General features: G+C 34.5%; 1 protein-coding gene across 2 annotated transcripts in view; it reads right to left on the reverse strand.

The window, feature by feature from the left end:
• The window catches only part of ano11 (anoctamin 11), a 28,715-nt gene extending 11,759 nt beyond the window's left edge, over positions 1-16,956 (reverse strand). The window contains exons 1-18 of one of the 2 annotated variants that reach the window (XM_068216906.2): positions 16,472-16,956; positions 16,038-16,246; positions 13,649-13,763; positions 13,382-13,569; positions 13,201-13,308; positions 12,960-13,096; positions 12,580-12,637; positions 11,252-11,362; positions 11,002-11,167; positions 8,658-8,748; positions 8,216-8,312; positions 4,041-4,184; positions 2,527-2,664; positions 2,325-2,423; positions 2,097-2,199; positions 1,712-1,823; positions 1,574-1,628; positions 192-289 (exon numbers count right to left, since the gene is read on the reverse strand). In XM_068216906.2, the coding sequence (XP_068073007.1) occupies positions 192-289; positions 1,574-1,628; positions 1,712-1,823; positions 2,097-2,199; positions 2,325-2,423; positions 2,527-2,664; positions 4,041-4,184; positions 8,216-8,312; positions 8,658-8,748; positions 11,002-11,167; positions 11,252-11,362; positions 12,580-12,637; positions 12,960-13,096; positions 13,201-13,308; positions 13,382-13,569; positions 13,649-13,763; positions 16,038-16,166 (1,949 nt within the window). In that variant the 5' untranslated portion in view covers positions 16,167-16,246; positions 16,472-16,956. The other variant, XM_009296915.5, reaches the window with a different exon arrangement.
• Between the last annotated feature and the right edge of the window lie 516 nt (positions 16,957-17,472).

The raw sequence follows: 17,472 nt of genomic DNA on the forward strand, positions 1-17,472 counted from the left end.
ACAAACCTCTGCAGAAGACTGCTGTGCCAACTCACATTGCTGACTCCTTTTTATGTAGGATCAGATTATATAAATGTAATTCTTATTGAAAATGTAACAGTCTTTTAGTGTAGATACTACTGTACACGGTTTGCTCTACCATATAAAAATGTTTCAAGTTACATATGACTTGTCACAAGGGAGTCACGTACGGGATGACAAACTCCTGAATGTTGTTGATGAGTTGTTTTCCCACCATGATGATGCAGAGCTGCTCAGCCAGTTCAATCAGACAGCCTCCTGGTCCACACTGCAAACACAGGCACATATCTTATGTCTTAAATGCTCAGAGGATGCACTTCTTTCTAAAAACAAAACTTTTATATTTTATAAACGTAATAATATTTAAAATATTTTTTTAATCTGAAAATATTGGTGGTTCTAGAAAACTTGTTCAGCATGAGGAAACCTATATATTGGATATTAGAAACATTTCATGATAAATGATCAAATTTTTCACAAACCTCCAAGAGCATGGGCTCTATTTTAAAGATCTAGGCGCAAAGTCTAAAGCGCATGGCGCAAAAACATTAAGAGCATGTCCAAATTCACCTTTGTTTTTTTAAAAATGGAAAAATACACTTTGCGCCCTGGCACATGGTCTAACAGGGTTGTGCCTATTCTCTTAATGAGTTATGGGTGTGTTTTCAGCCTAACGTGCATTAAACCAATCAAAGTCTCATCTCCCATTCCCTTTAAGAGTCAGTTGTGTCATGCCATGGAGCGCATTTGCTATTTACATAGCGAACTTTGTAAGTGGAAAAACTGAACACTTCACTAGCAAAGAAACAGTTAAATAAAGCATCTGTAGCATGAGGATAAACAACGGGCCTCCTCCATTAGGCCTCTTTACCTTCTCTTTACTATACTTTTACTCTTTACTCCTTTACTTCTGTGGAGTAGGAACACTGTTGTATGCACTCCACTGAAGACATTCATTAGTCTACATATTTAATTTTGTTTGTAAAGTACAAAGATTTGTTTCAAAACTATTTCTAAATTCATTTGTAATTTCCAACAAACAAATAAATGAACAATAATAACCAAGTGTGGTCAAAAAAACGGAGTTATATCCAAACACACGTCGAATTCTTATGCCCCATATGGTGATGCATACATCTCCAAAACCCTGACAGGTGGACAAATCTAAACTTGCTTTTAATAAAACAAATATAAATCTACATATAATAAGTAATACTACTTAGAAAAAAAACATTATACAAATGCTAATTGTCATGAATAAACTGAAAAAGCCCTCTGACGTGATGGTATGGAGGTAGTGTTTTTTTTATTCATGTATTTATTTATGTGAAGCTGCTTTGACACAATCTACATTGTAAAAGCGCTATACAAATGAAGCTGAATTGAATTGAAAAAGTAGAAAATAATAATTTTTGTAATATTTTAATCCTATAATTTTTTTCATTTTTAAAGATATTTGTGTATTGCTGCACATCCTGAACCTTTGCACTGAATCATATAATGGGAAAATATCAAAAATCCGAAACATACATCTGAATGCAAAAGCACTCACATCCTCATTCCGCATCCCGAACAATGTACCATAATGTCCAGGATAGCCCACAAATCTGCATAAAAAAATGACGAAAGCACATTGAACGCTCTGATTTTGAAACAAGGTTTTGTTTTGCTAGGCTGGTTAACAGATTACCTGCCCTTGAAGAAGGCCACATAGAAAGGTGATGAGTAAAAGTTGACAAACTGAAAGATGAAGACTTTGAATGTAAAGGCATCTTCGTACTGTGTTTGTGTCCTGTGCATCTCTGTAAGGACAACAAAAATAAACAGTTTCAGGAACAGCGGTATTTGAGTGCACAAGATAAATGAGCTTTATTTAATGGCATGTGTGAAGTCTCAAAGCTTTATTGTAATTGCCTTAGAGAGAAAGACTTGCGTCTAGAGCTCTAATAGTTTATTGATTTTTAAAGTCAGTGTGGACGGGCAGGTTCATTATACTAAACCACAGAAAATGGCAACACTGGCCTGATTTGATTTAAAGCCCTAGGCCTGCATTGCATTATGGGATGTGATCTTACCCCATTTAGTGAGCTGTTCTGCCAGGGCTGTGTAGACCTGCCCCATCAGCAAGATCAGAGCCAGGTTCACCAAAGTGCTGGATATGTTGGCAATATTCCCAGCCTGGAAGACAAAATATGTGTGTGCGGAGTTGATTCAGAGTTCGAGAGTTGCTGCAGGTGCGGAGGAGATTAATGAAATGCTGCATTACAGGCTTTATATTTAATGCAGATGGATTTGGTGCCCACCTGAGTACGTAGAACAGAACTGCCAGTTTCGAACATCATTACGCTTACTATACTGCGGTATATGATGACTGTGACCAAGAAGATCATCACTACACACAGCTGGGGAAACAGATTGAGAAACGTGGGACTTTTTATGATAAAGTATCTCATATCTATTGAAGTAATTCATTTTTTTATCTATTAAACCTCCAGTGGGTCTCACCATTATAACAATGACCATAGAGCCCGTCAGCATGCGGGAAATCCGGGCTTTTTCAGGGAAGTAGGGCTCCTTCACTCCTGTCACTGGGTTCTCCTCCATTGCAGGGGCCATTGCAGCAAACTCGGGACGTGGAGGTTCCTGTGCATTTATGAAAGAATAACATTTATTATTTATAAAATACATGTTATCATTTGTATAAATACATACAGAATAAAAAAATTACTTAAAAAATTATTTCCAGTTAAAACAAGCTTTTTTGGCAAAGCAAAATACCAAATGTGTTTGTATTGTAAACATTTACTGTATTGTTTTTTTCTATTACGTTTATTTATTTTGTTCTGCTGTATACAAAAGGGTAAAAACTCAAATTAAAAATGTATTTTTGCACCTTTTTCATTTCCTATTCTCCCCACATACAACGATTAAACAACTGATAAAAATCCCAGTTCTGACACTAAAACATAAAAAAAACTTCAAGCAAGCCAACACAATAACATACTTTGCTTATGAGTAGGCTCACACAGAATCTGTGCGTGCAGAACTCCACAGATTTCTGCAGATTTTTAGCCCATTGAAACTATCTATTAAGTTGTGTATAAATGTGTGTAAATATATTTATTCAGTTTTTTTAACTAACTCAGTAATATTACTGACTAATATGAAAACATTCATATGATTTACTTGCAATACAGTTTGTAAAGTAGTAATTTCTGTTTTCATTTCGTATATGGTAGATATATTATATGAGACTTGCTTTGTTTATCAAATAAATAGATCTAATAGGATCTGCGTTGTAAACATTAAATAAAAGTTAAAAATGTAGAATTGTTTAATTAACATATTACGTTTTTAGTACACTCAAAATCATTCCACATAGATTTACAGGTTTTTTACAATAATCTGTGCAGAAATGGCAAAATAATTCAGCAGATTCTGTCTGGCCCTGTTTGTAGGTTCTCCTCTAAATGGAAAAAAAAACCCAGCAGACAAAAGTAGAACAAAAATCCAAACTGATCATGTTTCATTTTTCCCCACATAAAAGTAGTGTTTCTGATATTTACCCACAAATAACATAACCTTTTCTAATTCTTATTTTCCTGCATCCAAAAACAAAAAAAACAAATAAAAAAAGTTCCACTTCTAACCTTGATCTGACATATATAAACATAACTAAGCAAACAGTTCCAAAACACTATTACAAAACAAAATATTTTTCACTTCTCATTTTTCCACATACAAAAAATATTTTAGTATTTTTTGTATGTTGATTTCCCCCACATTTAAAACTTTTCTTAGAATATTTAACAAATACTAAAATCAAACAAAACTAAATTATTTTCTTGTTTTTATTTACACAAATCAAAAACAAAACAACTTTTCTCTTTTCTCTATTAAACAAATTAAGAAATCAAAACAGTTTTCACCTTTCACTTCAGGGTATAATGTTGTTTATGTAATGTTTAAACATTTAAAAGAACAAAAATACAAATTCTAAAACATTATAATAATCAAACCTCGTCCTCATGGAAATCCATGCAGTCCCAGTGGTGAGCGAGAGTGGCATTCTTACGTTTCCAGTACTCCAAGAACGTGACAGCCCACAAAGACATGAACACACTGAAGAAGACCGTCCCGGGATGATCAAAAAGATAACCAACCTAGGGGAGAGTTGGGAATAATCACCATCAAATAAAATATAGTCCTAATGCCTAATTATTTCTCATTACTGGCTCCACACTACATTACAAAAATGAAATTACATGAATAACTATATTTTACGTAATGAAATATATATAAATGACCATTTTGAGGGATGTAAACACAAAAAATAGTCCCAACGTTTTCCTGTTTTACATTTTTAATTTCTATAGCTTCCCAGAATGCAAAAAGAGCCACACATTAATAAATAATGTTATGATAGTGGTTTTAACATTAAGGTATGATTGAATTGCCTTTGTTTAAGTAGATGTAGTTTGATAACAAGCAAGAAATGCTCATGGGCCAGTGAAATGATCACATTAAAATGGTCTATACTCCATGCACATATTAACCAACAATATAAATATTAATGCTACAATACTGTCTCCTGCATACACACTCTAAAAAATATTGCTTAGACCAAACAAAAAAAATCAACGCAACAGTTTGCATCAATATTTTCAAGTTACGGCAACATCTAACAAAATGAAGTTCAGACAGCAAACTTTATTATGTTAGCCAAATTACCTTTACCTCTTCAATCAGAGGTATTTTTACATAGCATAACCTCAATTTTTTAAGTTGAGTACTTAAAAAATTAAGTTGTTCCAACTAGCTTTTTTTATTAACATTTAAACAAAAACCAGTGTTATGTACTTAATTACCATAATTATACATGCTAGTTTTCAAGTTTAGAATCTCAAAAAAATTAAGTAGCTGAAATTCAATTTTTTGTTTGTTTTCGTATTATTGTTATTTTAGGTGCTTGTAAGAAATACATTTTTAAACAACAGCAATTTTAATTTCAGTAACTTTTTATTTATTTAGAAACACAGTTTTCAGTGTTTTATTTTAAATATTGCACTTCTCAAAGTTTACAAAACACAAATGTGTACTGTCTCACAAATTATAAACAAACTGACCCATTAGCTTTGCCTTCAAAAATGTTCATGCATGCATAGCTATGCCATCACAATGAATTCCAACAAAACAATAATTATAGGCATTGATACACTTAAAGCTAACTATTAACTTATAAATTGTACATTTTACAAACTACTTGTTATTAGTTAACCTTAATTGTACAACATGTAACATTTGTATTATTATAAACAAACATATATAAATGCCACCATTCATATACACAGTTTGAAATAAAAAGATCAGCATGTGGACTTCAAAATACAAAACAATATAGTTGCAACATAAAGAGCAAAATGTACTTTGAAATAAGTAGAGGCTTCAGAAAATGCTGTTCTTGAGACGCATTACTTTTGCACTGGGCTTCAGTCCATCAAGTTCAAGAAACAGCTTCTGAAACACTTAACAAGTATATTTAAGCTCCTTGGGGTGGCTCAGATTCAGAGCATATATTATGCCTATCAGCAGAGCACAACACCTTGAGATATCCATTCCAATCAGGATTCTGATTCCCTCAACAATGATGGTTCCCGTCTTGTGGTTTAATACCATAGTTGACAGATCACCAATGATGGCAATTGTCATCACTTGCTTTTCAAGGTCTGCCTCAAATTCTTGTGTATTCTTGTAAAGCAAGATAAAAAAAAAATAGATTAGCATGATAGAGATAATTAAATTTATAATTAACTTTCAGTTAAACTAAATAGTACATTGTTATTATAACACAGAGCTAGGTAAGCCCAGTGTGTGTGGACAATGTAATATACCTACACATTAAACTAAAAGAGAGCAGTCATTGAGCATATATTTTGCCTTGTATGTTTCCACTGTCAAGGGAAGATTTAATTTTTTATTTTAAAACATTGTAATACTCACAGCAAACTCCTTGAAAAGATCCTCTTCTTTCTCTCCAAGATAGACAACAAGACAGTGAATGGCTACTTCTCTCCATACTTCAACTGCATTGTTCTGTTTAATTAGAAAAATATATATCAAGATAAAGTACCTACAGTAAATGAATATAGTTTTATCTGAACAAACAACTGATGGCAACCTGACAATTTAACACAAATCTAAACTATTCTAGTGTGTACAAATTATTTACAATACCTCAAGAAGCATATCCTTAATCCTTCTGATTCTTTCCCCTTTAGCTCCTCCCCTGGATGAGGCCAGGTCCATTAGTTTTGGGGTGCATTTGTCAAGTTTGGCCATAAATGTGGATTCAAGACCTACAGTGGTTATACTCTTGAATTCTTCATTTATCTGTAGAAAAAATAGAATATTAAAATAATGGAATAATTGTATACAATGTGTAACACAACAAATAACATGTAATATGTTATTGTTGTAAGAAGTTTTTAGCATAAATAACTTGAAACTAGAAACTAGACTAAAAATAAAACTAAACTTACCTGTGTTGCATCTGATAATGCAGGCCAGCGCTCCTAGATACCCCATATTTCTTGCCCATTTTATCTGCAACAACTTGAAAATTGTTTATTTTTGTTACTTCATGCAAAAGGTTTACATTAGACAGATTTGTGGACTGTAAGATGGGCTTTACAACCCAAGCAGGACTGTAAAATACCTTTGATGATGGGTCCAGATGCTGATCAAGATATAAAATTGAACTCTTAAACAACCTCTTCTATACACCTGTAAGATACATTAAAAGTGCTCTCCAGTTTTAGAAACAACAAAGCCATTTTTTTTTCTATGCAGTTTGGCAGGTCTGTCACATCATTATTGTCATCTTGACCTTTATCAGACAGCTCCCCACTTTGACCTTATACATCATTGTGTTGATCTGCATTGAATGAACATACATACCTTTTTATTATGTCTGCCTTGAAGTCATGCAATGAGTGAGGAGTATGTTTTCGGCTTCTGTGGGAAGCAAATGTACCATAAATGTTAGTTCTGAAATTGCAGTTCTGAAATACACAGATGACAGTTTCGTGTTTTTTTATGTCTATGGAAATTGTCATGGCATTGCAACAAGGACAAGTAAAATAAAAACTTTCTGCAAATCTGGAGGTTTTCTAAGTTTGATGTCTTGATGAATGTGATCTAAGGTTGCCCCATGTTCTGAAAAAACATAAACAATCTTGACAGAGGCATGGAAATGGTTGCCCACAATTACCATGGTGTAGTCTGTAATGTTTTGGCAAAACTATTTGTGTTCATGTTTCAAATTTACACATTTTGCACCCCCAACCTGTTTTATATAAGCCTACTTATATCTAAAATACAGATCAGCCTAGAAAGTTGTAATACAGTTGCATGAACTTTGTATGAAAATCTTAGCAATCAGTAGATAAATGTAATATTTTCCATAAGAACACAAATTTCAGGTTGGATAACAACTGTGAGCAAGCTCCAGAATATGTATTTCTGCTTGGGTAGCTAACTTAAAACATGCAGGATAAAGCAATACTATATATGAAAAAAGCATCTACTATATAAACTTTATGTTATTTTGACATATATACTAAATTGCCTTTCTGGCTTACCGTATGTGTTTTTACTTATCTACTATTTGCTAGTCAAAAAACACTGCCAACATCAACTAAAATTTACCAGGAGTAGCCAACACTAATGGAATGGAGAATATTGATTTAGAAATGAAATAAAACCCAGATATCTCACCTTAAAGTATCCTTTGTGTCAAATGGTCTGCTTAAAACTTGTCCGGACATGCCTCTTGATCGTTCAGTGAGGGAGGAGCTTTGAAATCCAGAACTCCATTGGTGTGGAAAAATTGAGTTATCAACGCAATTTTTTTGGGTTGTTATAAGTTAAATATTGTTTTAAACTAATTGACAGATATATTTATCTTTAAATTACCCTCTTTTTTAAGTTGATGTAATTATCAATATTTTCCTGTTGTGTAAACTTAATAAAATTACTCTGGCAATTTAAAAGTTTTAATATAATCAGCAATATAGAATTTTTAAGTTGCAACAATGTATTAAACTCTGTGGTGGTAACAGATCGCTTGAGTTATTTTTTAGAGTGCAGAGCCAAACTCAACCAAAGCAACTTGAGCCAGGGATGATTACAGTACCTTGGCCATGGGACAGATGTCAGACATATTCCAGGGTTTACAGGTTTCACACAGAGGACACATTAGATAAAGTCCTCCGCTTTCACAGATTTCCTTCCTGTAGACAGTAAATGGAAATGGACAGCAATGGAATGAAAGCAAAAATGAAGAGTGAGGTTACTAGAAGCAGTGGCTTAGTTTTATGCTAAAATCAATACACCAAATAGACAGACACTGTAGTGCTTCTATAGTCTCATTTTCATTCTCCTTATTTTGTGTTTATACTGAGGTGTAATCTGCACCAAATTTCGCAACACATTACCAGTAGTACTTAGTCAACAGTTGCTATGATATGACATTATTTCTCATAGCAGAAAAATAGCTTAGAGGAGCACTACATGTGTGAGAATGGTTTAGTGCTGCATCTAACACACAGTTAATCGATAATCTAGGAGACACTTACGCTGGAGTATTGGATCCCATAGTCAAAATACCCGAAACAAAGACACACGTGCCAACCAATGCAGCAGGCAGAAGCCAGGCGGTGTAAAATCCTGAAGGCAAAGAATACGGTTATTATTATTCATTAATATATTGTGTATGCCAGTACTGAGTTGCGGCTGGAATCATTTCGCTGTGGTGACCCCTGATGAATAAAGGGACTAAGCTGAAGAAAAATGAATGATTATTGATTCGGTGACATGCGGAAAGCATGAATGAAAATGTTAGCATATTAAAATTTATTTATTATTATAAAAAAGGAAGGAATAACTCATTAAAGGATTTATATTTCTTTTAAATAAATGAATGATTAAACAGATTACTGATTCAGCTGTGCATTAAGATATTTGACCTTAATATATTAGCCATGTTTTATTCATAAAATGCTCATGTGTCAGCCTATGTGAGAGATTTATACTATAGAAGATACTAAACAATAGTGTTCCAATTTAAAAGTAGCATCTCTTCCAATAGAAAAACTGGTAACACTTTACAATAAGGTTTATTATTTAATGCATTTAGTAACATGAACTAATCATGAACAACACATGTACAGCATTTATTAATCATAATTAAACATTTCCTAATGTATTATTAACATCCAAGTCCATGCTTATTACCATTAGTTAATGCACCATGAGTTAATATGAACTAACAATGAACTACTGTATTTTTATTAACTAACGTTAACTAACATGAACAAATACAGTACTAAATGTATTATTCATTGCTTGTTCATGTTAGTAAATGCATTAACTAATGAACCTTATTGTAAAGTGTGACCGAAAAACTCAAATTATTAATTAATTTTCCTTTAGCTTATTCCCTTATTTATCAGGGGTTGCCACAGCGGAATGAACCGCCAACTATTCCGGCATATGTCTTTATGCAGCGAATGCCCTTCCAGCCGCAACCCAGTAATAGAAAACAATTATTTAAAAATTGAAATGTTATCACTGAGGGTTCCTACTCCAACACAACAGAAAAACAGGCAGATGTTGTGTTGAACAGTCCCTCTAGTATTTTGTGATTCTGTGCTGTGATTTCAGAATTTAAAGCCAAAATTAAGCAAATGGTGCAAATTTAAGATGAGTTTCTTTTTTACAGTCACGACATTGTCCAAACTCCTTCTGCATTGTTTTGTATTAAAAACCATTATATTCAGAAATAGTAACTTTAACATGATTTTTCTAATGATGTTGACGAAGCAATTAAAAGTTGTTTATATTTTTATCATTTAGAATTTTTCGTATATCAAATTTAATGTAGTAGGCTTTATTTGGTTGAACTAAACACTTTCACTTTGTTTCTCTCAGTGTTAATGTTATATAAAAATCAGACAGTGGTTCTTAAGGACAAAACAGTAATGAAGTCAATTGAGATCTGTACTTTGTTTATATATTTAACAAAGCAGCACAAGAACCGCAGGAAATACTACTGAATTAGTCAGTTTAGGCCAAAGTACACTTTTTCCGCAAAATCAAGGTGAAACTGTTCTGCATAGAGCAAATAAAAAACAGCCACAGATAGTATTTTAAGTAGGGAAAAGAATAAAATGTTGGTAAGAACACCATTACCATAAAAATAGGCAAAACATTTTGTTTAAATGCATTTTTGACAAATGGAAAGTAAAATTTAAAGTGACAAACAAAAACCACATATATAAAGTTCCCTGACTTTTCCCAGTCTGGAATAGACCATTTCAAATTCCACGATATTCTTGTGGGAACTCTGATTACTGTACCTTACAACAAATTATGGGAAATTTAGCCCTTCAATAACAAAACAACTGTTTTGATAATATTGAAAGGGCAGTGCAGACAACACATTTCTTTGTGACCCCATATTTCTTGTATGTATATTTAGGCTATTTGCTTGCTTTGCACCGTAAGGAACTTTGAAATAAGTGAACTCCTCTACTCAAGTGATATGGAACTATAATGCAGTCTAGACCTGATTTAACATAACTGTGTGTCTCCCTTAAAACACACCGTCCCTGAAAAATAATTGTACACCTAAGAATACATTTGTCAAACTCAGTTCCTGGAGGGCCACAGCTCTGCACAGTTTAATTTTAACCCTAATTTAACACTTGATTTAACTAATTGAGTCCTTCCAGCTTATTTGAGACCTAAAGGTAAGTGTGTTGAAGCAGAGTTGGAACTAAACTGTGCAGGGCTGTGGCCCTCGAGAAACTGAGTTTCACACTGCTGCCTTAGAACATTGATCAACCAGTCAGAATCGAGAATTTAAGTCAGTATAAGTAATAGTCTGTCATTATAAGTAATAGTAATACTACTTCTCACCCAGCCATGCGAAATAAAGTGCGATCTTCTCTCCAAAGTATTCACGGATGTGATCCAAAGGCTGGTACTTGCACCATTTTAACCAGCTGGCCCAATAGTGATACAGAACCTGTCTCTTGTTCAGCTGGTCAGGCTGAGTGTCACAACTTGGGAGCTTAAAGGGGCCCTAAGAAGCAGAAAAAAAGCTGACAATGATGCTGGACATGCATGTTTGAAGAGCTTTGCTGTATATGGTGCTCCATTGTCTAACCTCATGCAGTGGGAATGCACCAGTAAAAGCCCCATCTCTCAGCAGACGAGCTACTCCAACTTCTGCACGCTTCCTCCTGCCATACGCAGTCCTAGCTAGGATTTCATACACCTGCAATAGGAACAGAATTATGCTGTTGATCTTTATACAAGAATCTTGAAACAAAATTCATAATGGTCTATAAACGGTCCAAAATCCATCACGGCTTTCATAAAATATATTAACCAGCAGTTGTTTTCAATACTGATAACATGAATATAATGTGCAATTGTAGTACATTACTTGAGCATCTATACCTTTTTTTCATTGTGAGCATTAAAACTCTAGATGATGGATAATAAAGCCCAGAGTGTTTTCTTTTTAAAGATACATAAACTGTGAACGTAGACCAAATTATTCAGCAACTGTTAATGTTTTAGTTTGGGAAGGTCATTTTTGAGAAAATGCCTCTGATGGTGAGGGAAAGGAGGACACTGATATAGTCTCGGAAAACTTTTTACACAAATCTCATTTTGCATGCTAACTTCATCAAATATGAAATATAAACTCATCAAACACTTGGCTTTCAAGACCTTTTTTTTTGGACATAACATTAATGTTTTCCTGTGTTTGTAAATGGAAGATCAAATATTAAACACACTACTTTTTTTCTCATGACTTCATAATGTGTAACTTTTAATAATTTTGAGCATAAAACTTTCCCTTTTACCACAGTAAAGCTCAAAATGTCTTCTTTCCAAAGATGCCTAATTTGTAGCTTAATGGAGTCAAGAACTGTTACTATTTAAAGTTAGGTAGGTGGAAATCCCCAAAAGTAAGTGCTGGCTAAAAGGTTAAGCACCAAATCAACACTTTTTTTTTTCTGAATGTGACACATGACACTAAAGACTGAAAAATGGCTTTTGTACAATCTGCTTTATCAAAGAAATAAATGATTGAAATACATGAAAACAAAATTAATCTGTATTTTACATCAATTAAAATTGAGACACACATCTATTGTATAAAATCCTATTTTAAATTTGTAATAATATTTGACCCTGGACCAAAAATCCAGTCTCTTGTTGCATGCCTTTATAAAATATACTGTATAAGTCTAAATTTATTATGCCAAAAATTATTCAAATATGAAGTAAAGATCTTAAAATTTAGCATTGCTAAACTTTTAAGTCAATTTCTTAAATATTTAGATTTGTTGGAGCCCAAATAGTTGTATCAAATATTATGCAATCTTAACAAACTGCCCATCAATGGAAAGCTTATATTTTGATCAAATAAATGCAACATTGACTTTTGCTACTTTACATTTCGGTGTACTGCACACTCACAATGCGGTGTCTTTGTGTGCTTGTGAAGTAGTTTTCACGGTCATCAGAGCCCAGAAACCTAACAAACCAACAAGTCAAATTAAATATTTTCAAATCGGTTTTCAAACAGATGAAACTCTATTCCAAATATCAGTCCGATCTCATGAGGAAACAAAAGTATTTCACATATTTAAAAAAGGGGCTAATTTGCATGAATTCATACAATTTAATTAGTATGAAAACATTCAATTTTAAAAAGGAGGCATTTCCCCAAACCCCACAACTCATTGGGCGATGAGCAAATCGTACTAAAACAGGAAGGAGATTGTACAAATGAATACAAATTAGCCACTAAATCAAAAAGTTAATTGGCATTGACAAATACAGAAGCGAAGCATAACTTTTCCATTTTGGACTTGCGGAAGGCACATGTGTAGTAGTCAACAGGACGGTTGGGGACAGAGTCTTTCATGATGTTTGGTACCCAGAGCTTCTGTAGAACTCGAGCAGAAGTATTGAAGTCTGGATGAGGCTGTGCCTGTCAATGGACAAATACAACACACTCCAGAGCTCACAGTTTACCCAATTATGCTTCTTTTAAGCTGTGAAAGTTTTGAGGTGAACTTAATAATGACACCTTACCTGTAGAGGAGCTCTTAAACACAACTCCTCAGCATAGTACACCAGCACGTCCCACGGAGCATGAAGCTTCAGATAGTGGATAGTCTTCTTTACACTGGAGGATTCCTCCTGAAGATGTAGAGAAATACATTAGAAACTATTTATTAAGCAACATGAATAGCTCTGTATTAAGAAGATGAACCTTTTCCATCAACAGTCCAGCAGTCTGGAGGTTCAGGATGAATTTGTCTCTCCATCTGGCCAGCTGAGCTTTTCTTCTCTCTGACCTGCTCTCCTCTTGTGCTGGTTCTGCTGCCCCCTCGGACGCCTCTGCTTGTCCTCGACTTCTGCGCTTACGGCGAACCTTTACCTCCCACACCAGCACGAAGTCTGAGGTAAGAGTGAGCAGGGTTTAATATGACTTTATACTGTGTGCACCGATGGGGTTTATTTGTTTACAGCGCTTTACCTATTTTTGTTTGGCCGTCTCTGAAGTAGTTGCCTGTATGGTGAACAGGTGCGCTTGCGGTCTGTTCACAATGAACGTATATGGGGTCATCGTCATCATTGGCTGCAGTATTCAACTAATTTGGGAACAAAAATTTCTATAAGTAAAACCACAAGACCACTTTTGTGTATCTTAAAAATTCATTTTTATTTTGCATTGTGCATTTTTTTTCTTTTGGCCCTTATCCACTTTCATCAGATGGATTGGCTGGATTTTATTTAGTGAATTGCTTAAGGCTTACAGTTAAAAAGATCAAAAACCGGTTGAACACAAATTATGTTATTTTAAAAAATGTTAGAAACTTGTAACCATTGACTTCCATAGTATTTGCTTATAATGCCAATGTTTATTCTACAAAATATCTGCTTCTGTGTTCAACAGAATAAAAAAAAAACTCATAAAGGTTTGCAACCACTTGAGTTCATAAACTAAATGTTCATTTTGGGATGAACCATCTCTTAGGGCTTTTGTTTGCAGTCACTACTTAAATTCAATGCAAATGTTGTCAGGGATAAGGGTCTATTATAGATCAGAGATGCCCCAACTAGAGCCTGTGGGCCAATGTTGGCCTATGGTAACCTTTGATTTGGCCCGCCATCCCATCTGAAAAAAAGGGAGAATGATGGGGATGATTTTATTCATTCAATTTCTTTTCGGCTTAGTTCCTTTATTTATCAAGGGTCGCCACAGCAGAATGAACTGCCAACTTATCCAGCATATGTTTTACGCAGTGGATGCCCTTCCAGCCGCAACACAACGATGTGAAATGTGGATGGTTTCGAGATTGCCAATTCAAATTGAATGTAACCCCTTGTTTGTTTGTTTTGTTTTTAAAATCTAACTGAAATGTAATGTTTCAATTAAATGGCGTAAATTAATCCGATTTGATTTAAATGTACATACTGGCAACCGAGAATGCGAAGACTTTGGTGACCAAATTTAGTCATAGGCAGATTCTGCTCACCCGGTGTATTCAGTATTGAACTCCACGGTATAATAAATGTGTTTTTATTGCAATAATTTGAAAAGTTAAAAGTTATACTGCATTAGTTAAAACGATTTAAAGGAATGTTTTCTTTTTATTTCAAAATTGTATGAAGCAAATTACAAAATTACCCATGGCTACTTTATTGCAATACAGTTTTTTTTATTTATCTTTGGCCCACAGCTCCGAATGATACTTGGTTTTTGGCCCTTTATAGAAAAAAGTTTGGGCACCCCTGTTATAGATGCACAAAGGTTGGCTATTAACAGGGTGAATATCTATCTAGATGTGTCTGCAATCCAGGTTCTTTTGTTTTGTTTTGTTTTGTTTGCAAAGCATCGGTACATCTCTTACATTGCATCTTTAAAATATTCATACAGTGATCATTATTAATGTAAATGAGCCTGGTTTTACCTCTAAAGTCTGGCTTTTGTCAGCACTGGCTGTTGCTGGGGCTGTAATTATGTAGTATTAAAGCAGAATAACTTGCCTTAATGGAACCTTGTTTTCGTTACAGAATAACAAGCAATTCTGTGTATCTGCCCATCTTTTTCTTTTTTTTACTTTTTTCATACAGGGATTAAAAAAACGTCCCTCTCACTATACGTTTAAACACATTTATATTGCTCATACCAAACAACACTGCACAAGAATGGACCTTTTCAGTGCATGTGTCAAGTGCCTGTGTTCACATCTGCTATAAAGTGGAGTATAATTTGAAAGGGTTTTGTTGTACTCGTGTGCATATGATAACATTAACATAAAAAAACAAAGAATATTTTATATTGTAGCCTCTATTGTTTTTTTATTCAGCACAGTATAGTCACCCATCATTCCAAAAATCCATATAGAAATAAAAGGTTTTAGCACAAATTGCTTCAGTGCATACTAAAAGACTTAGTACCTTGGTCGCCACCTACTGGCAAAATTATATATTTACACAAAATGAAATCTCTATCAATAATGCGCACACTGGCTTTCAGTCTGAAATGTGCAGGTACAGACAAATAGAGTGAAACAAGTAGCAGTTTGACTGCTGCTCATCCAATTAAATTCAAGCAACAAAACAAACTCCTATATTAATATGATAACAATAATGTATGTTTTCTTGAAATCTGAAGAGAGTCAAACCATTCTAATAAGCATTGTTGAAATACATCCTGTTTTTAGATCAAAATAGCAGAAAGAAACATGGGAAAACCACCAGATTGCATAATAAGCTATGCCATGTGCTATTTAGACTTCAATTTTAGCTCTGCATTGAGCTTGACAACACGATTACACACTCTTATTTTAATGATTAAACGCATCTCATAATATGTGCATCAGAACATCATGCTACACAACGCAGATCTGCACACTTACATATCTGGGAGGGATGAAGCCCCCATTTTGCAGGCTCCCATAACTGTCTGGAGCATGAGCCTCGCTGGCGTAGTCCAGATCCAGCAGAACCTCGCGGTCCATCAGCACCTCAGGGTTCCTCCTCTTCATGAGGATTTCAGACAGGTGGAGCTAACAGGGCTTCTGCTGTACTGTATGCACACAGTCCCAACGTTCCAGTCCAGGCACTCCTGCGGAACATCAGTGTCCAATAAATTATGCACATAAATTAAATTTGAGATAAAAGTGTAAGTGCATTTCAGCCATAGAAGAGCTACAGCAGAGGAAATGCACTAAGTGCTTCTATAAGCGGAGGAGACAAAACAAGGGCAGAAGTGGGTCTGCAGCATCTCTCTCTCTTTCTCTCTCATTCACTGCATCCCTCTGTCTTTTCAACACTCTAGAGGAACACTTACCGTAACTCCTCTGGCATAAGAGCCTCTCATATTCCTTCATCTTCAGCATGGAAAGACACGTTCAACACACTTTACTGCAAGAATGCTTCCTGATAAAAATAGAAGCATTATATTACTGACATACTTAAAGGGATAGCTCACCCAAAAATGAACATTCTGTCATCATTTATTCTAAACCTATTTCTTCTGTTGAGCACAAAATAAGATATTTTGAAGAATGCTGGTCGCTGACACCCATTTAAATGACTATATTTTCTTCTCTACTATGGAAGTCAAAGGTTTCAGGTTTTCAGTGTTCAACAGAAGAAAGAAGCACATAATGGATTAAAACCACAAGGGAGAGTAAATGATTGGGTGATTTTTGGGTGAAAACTACTGCAAGTTTGGAAACTATTGGCACTTGTAGATGTAGTTGGGTCATTTTAAACAGAACCATGGCCTGTCTCGCTACAAGTCTCACAATAGCCATAATTTAACCAACTGATGCTGTGATTAACAGCAATCCAAGAATTACTGTGCTTTCAAGAAGTCCTGATATCAAGAGTTCAATATCTGTGAGAAATTGTGTCATTATCGAAAATAAGCTGCAATACTTCACTAGTTGAAATTGCCATTGTTATTCATAGAAATACAGTTCCTTATATCAAGAATTATCATTTGAAATAGTGACACAGCAAATATACAAATAAGGATGTTAACCTTGGATTTCATTTCGTTTACAATGGATAAGAGTTTCAAGTGTGAAAGCCAGGTGTCAAAGTGTCAAAACTTCAGTTAAAAAGCTGCACTAACATAGTTTACAATTGGGAAATATGTCTTTAAGGTTTAAAGCTGCATTTAAAGGGATAGTTGACCCAAAACTGAACATTTCTGAAATCTGTTGAGCACAATATATTTTACAGAAAGCTGGAAACCTGTAGCTAGTGAATGTGGAACTCTTTTTCTAAAATACTCTCTCTCTCTCTCTCTCTCTCTCTCTCTCTCTCTCTCTCTCTCTCTCT

The sequence above is a fragment of the Danio rerio genome, chromosome 23 (genome assembly GCF_049306965.1).
Source record: "Danio rerio strain Tuebingen ecotype United States chromosome 23, GRCz12tu, whole genome shotgun sequence".
In the NCBI taxonomy this organism is placed as follows: domain Eukaryota; kingdom Metazoa; phylum Chordata; class Actinopteri; order Cypriniformes; family Danionidae; genus Danio; species Danio rerio.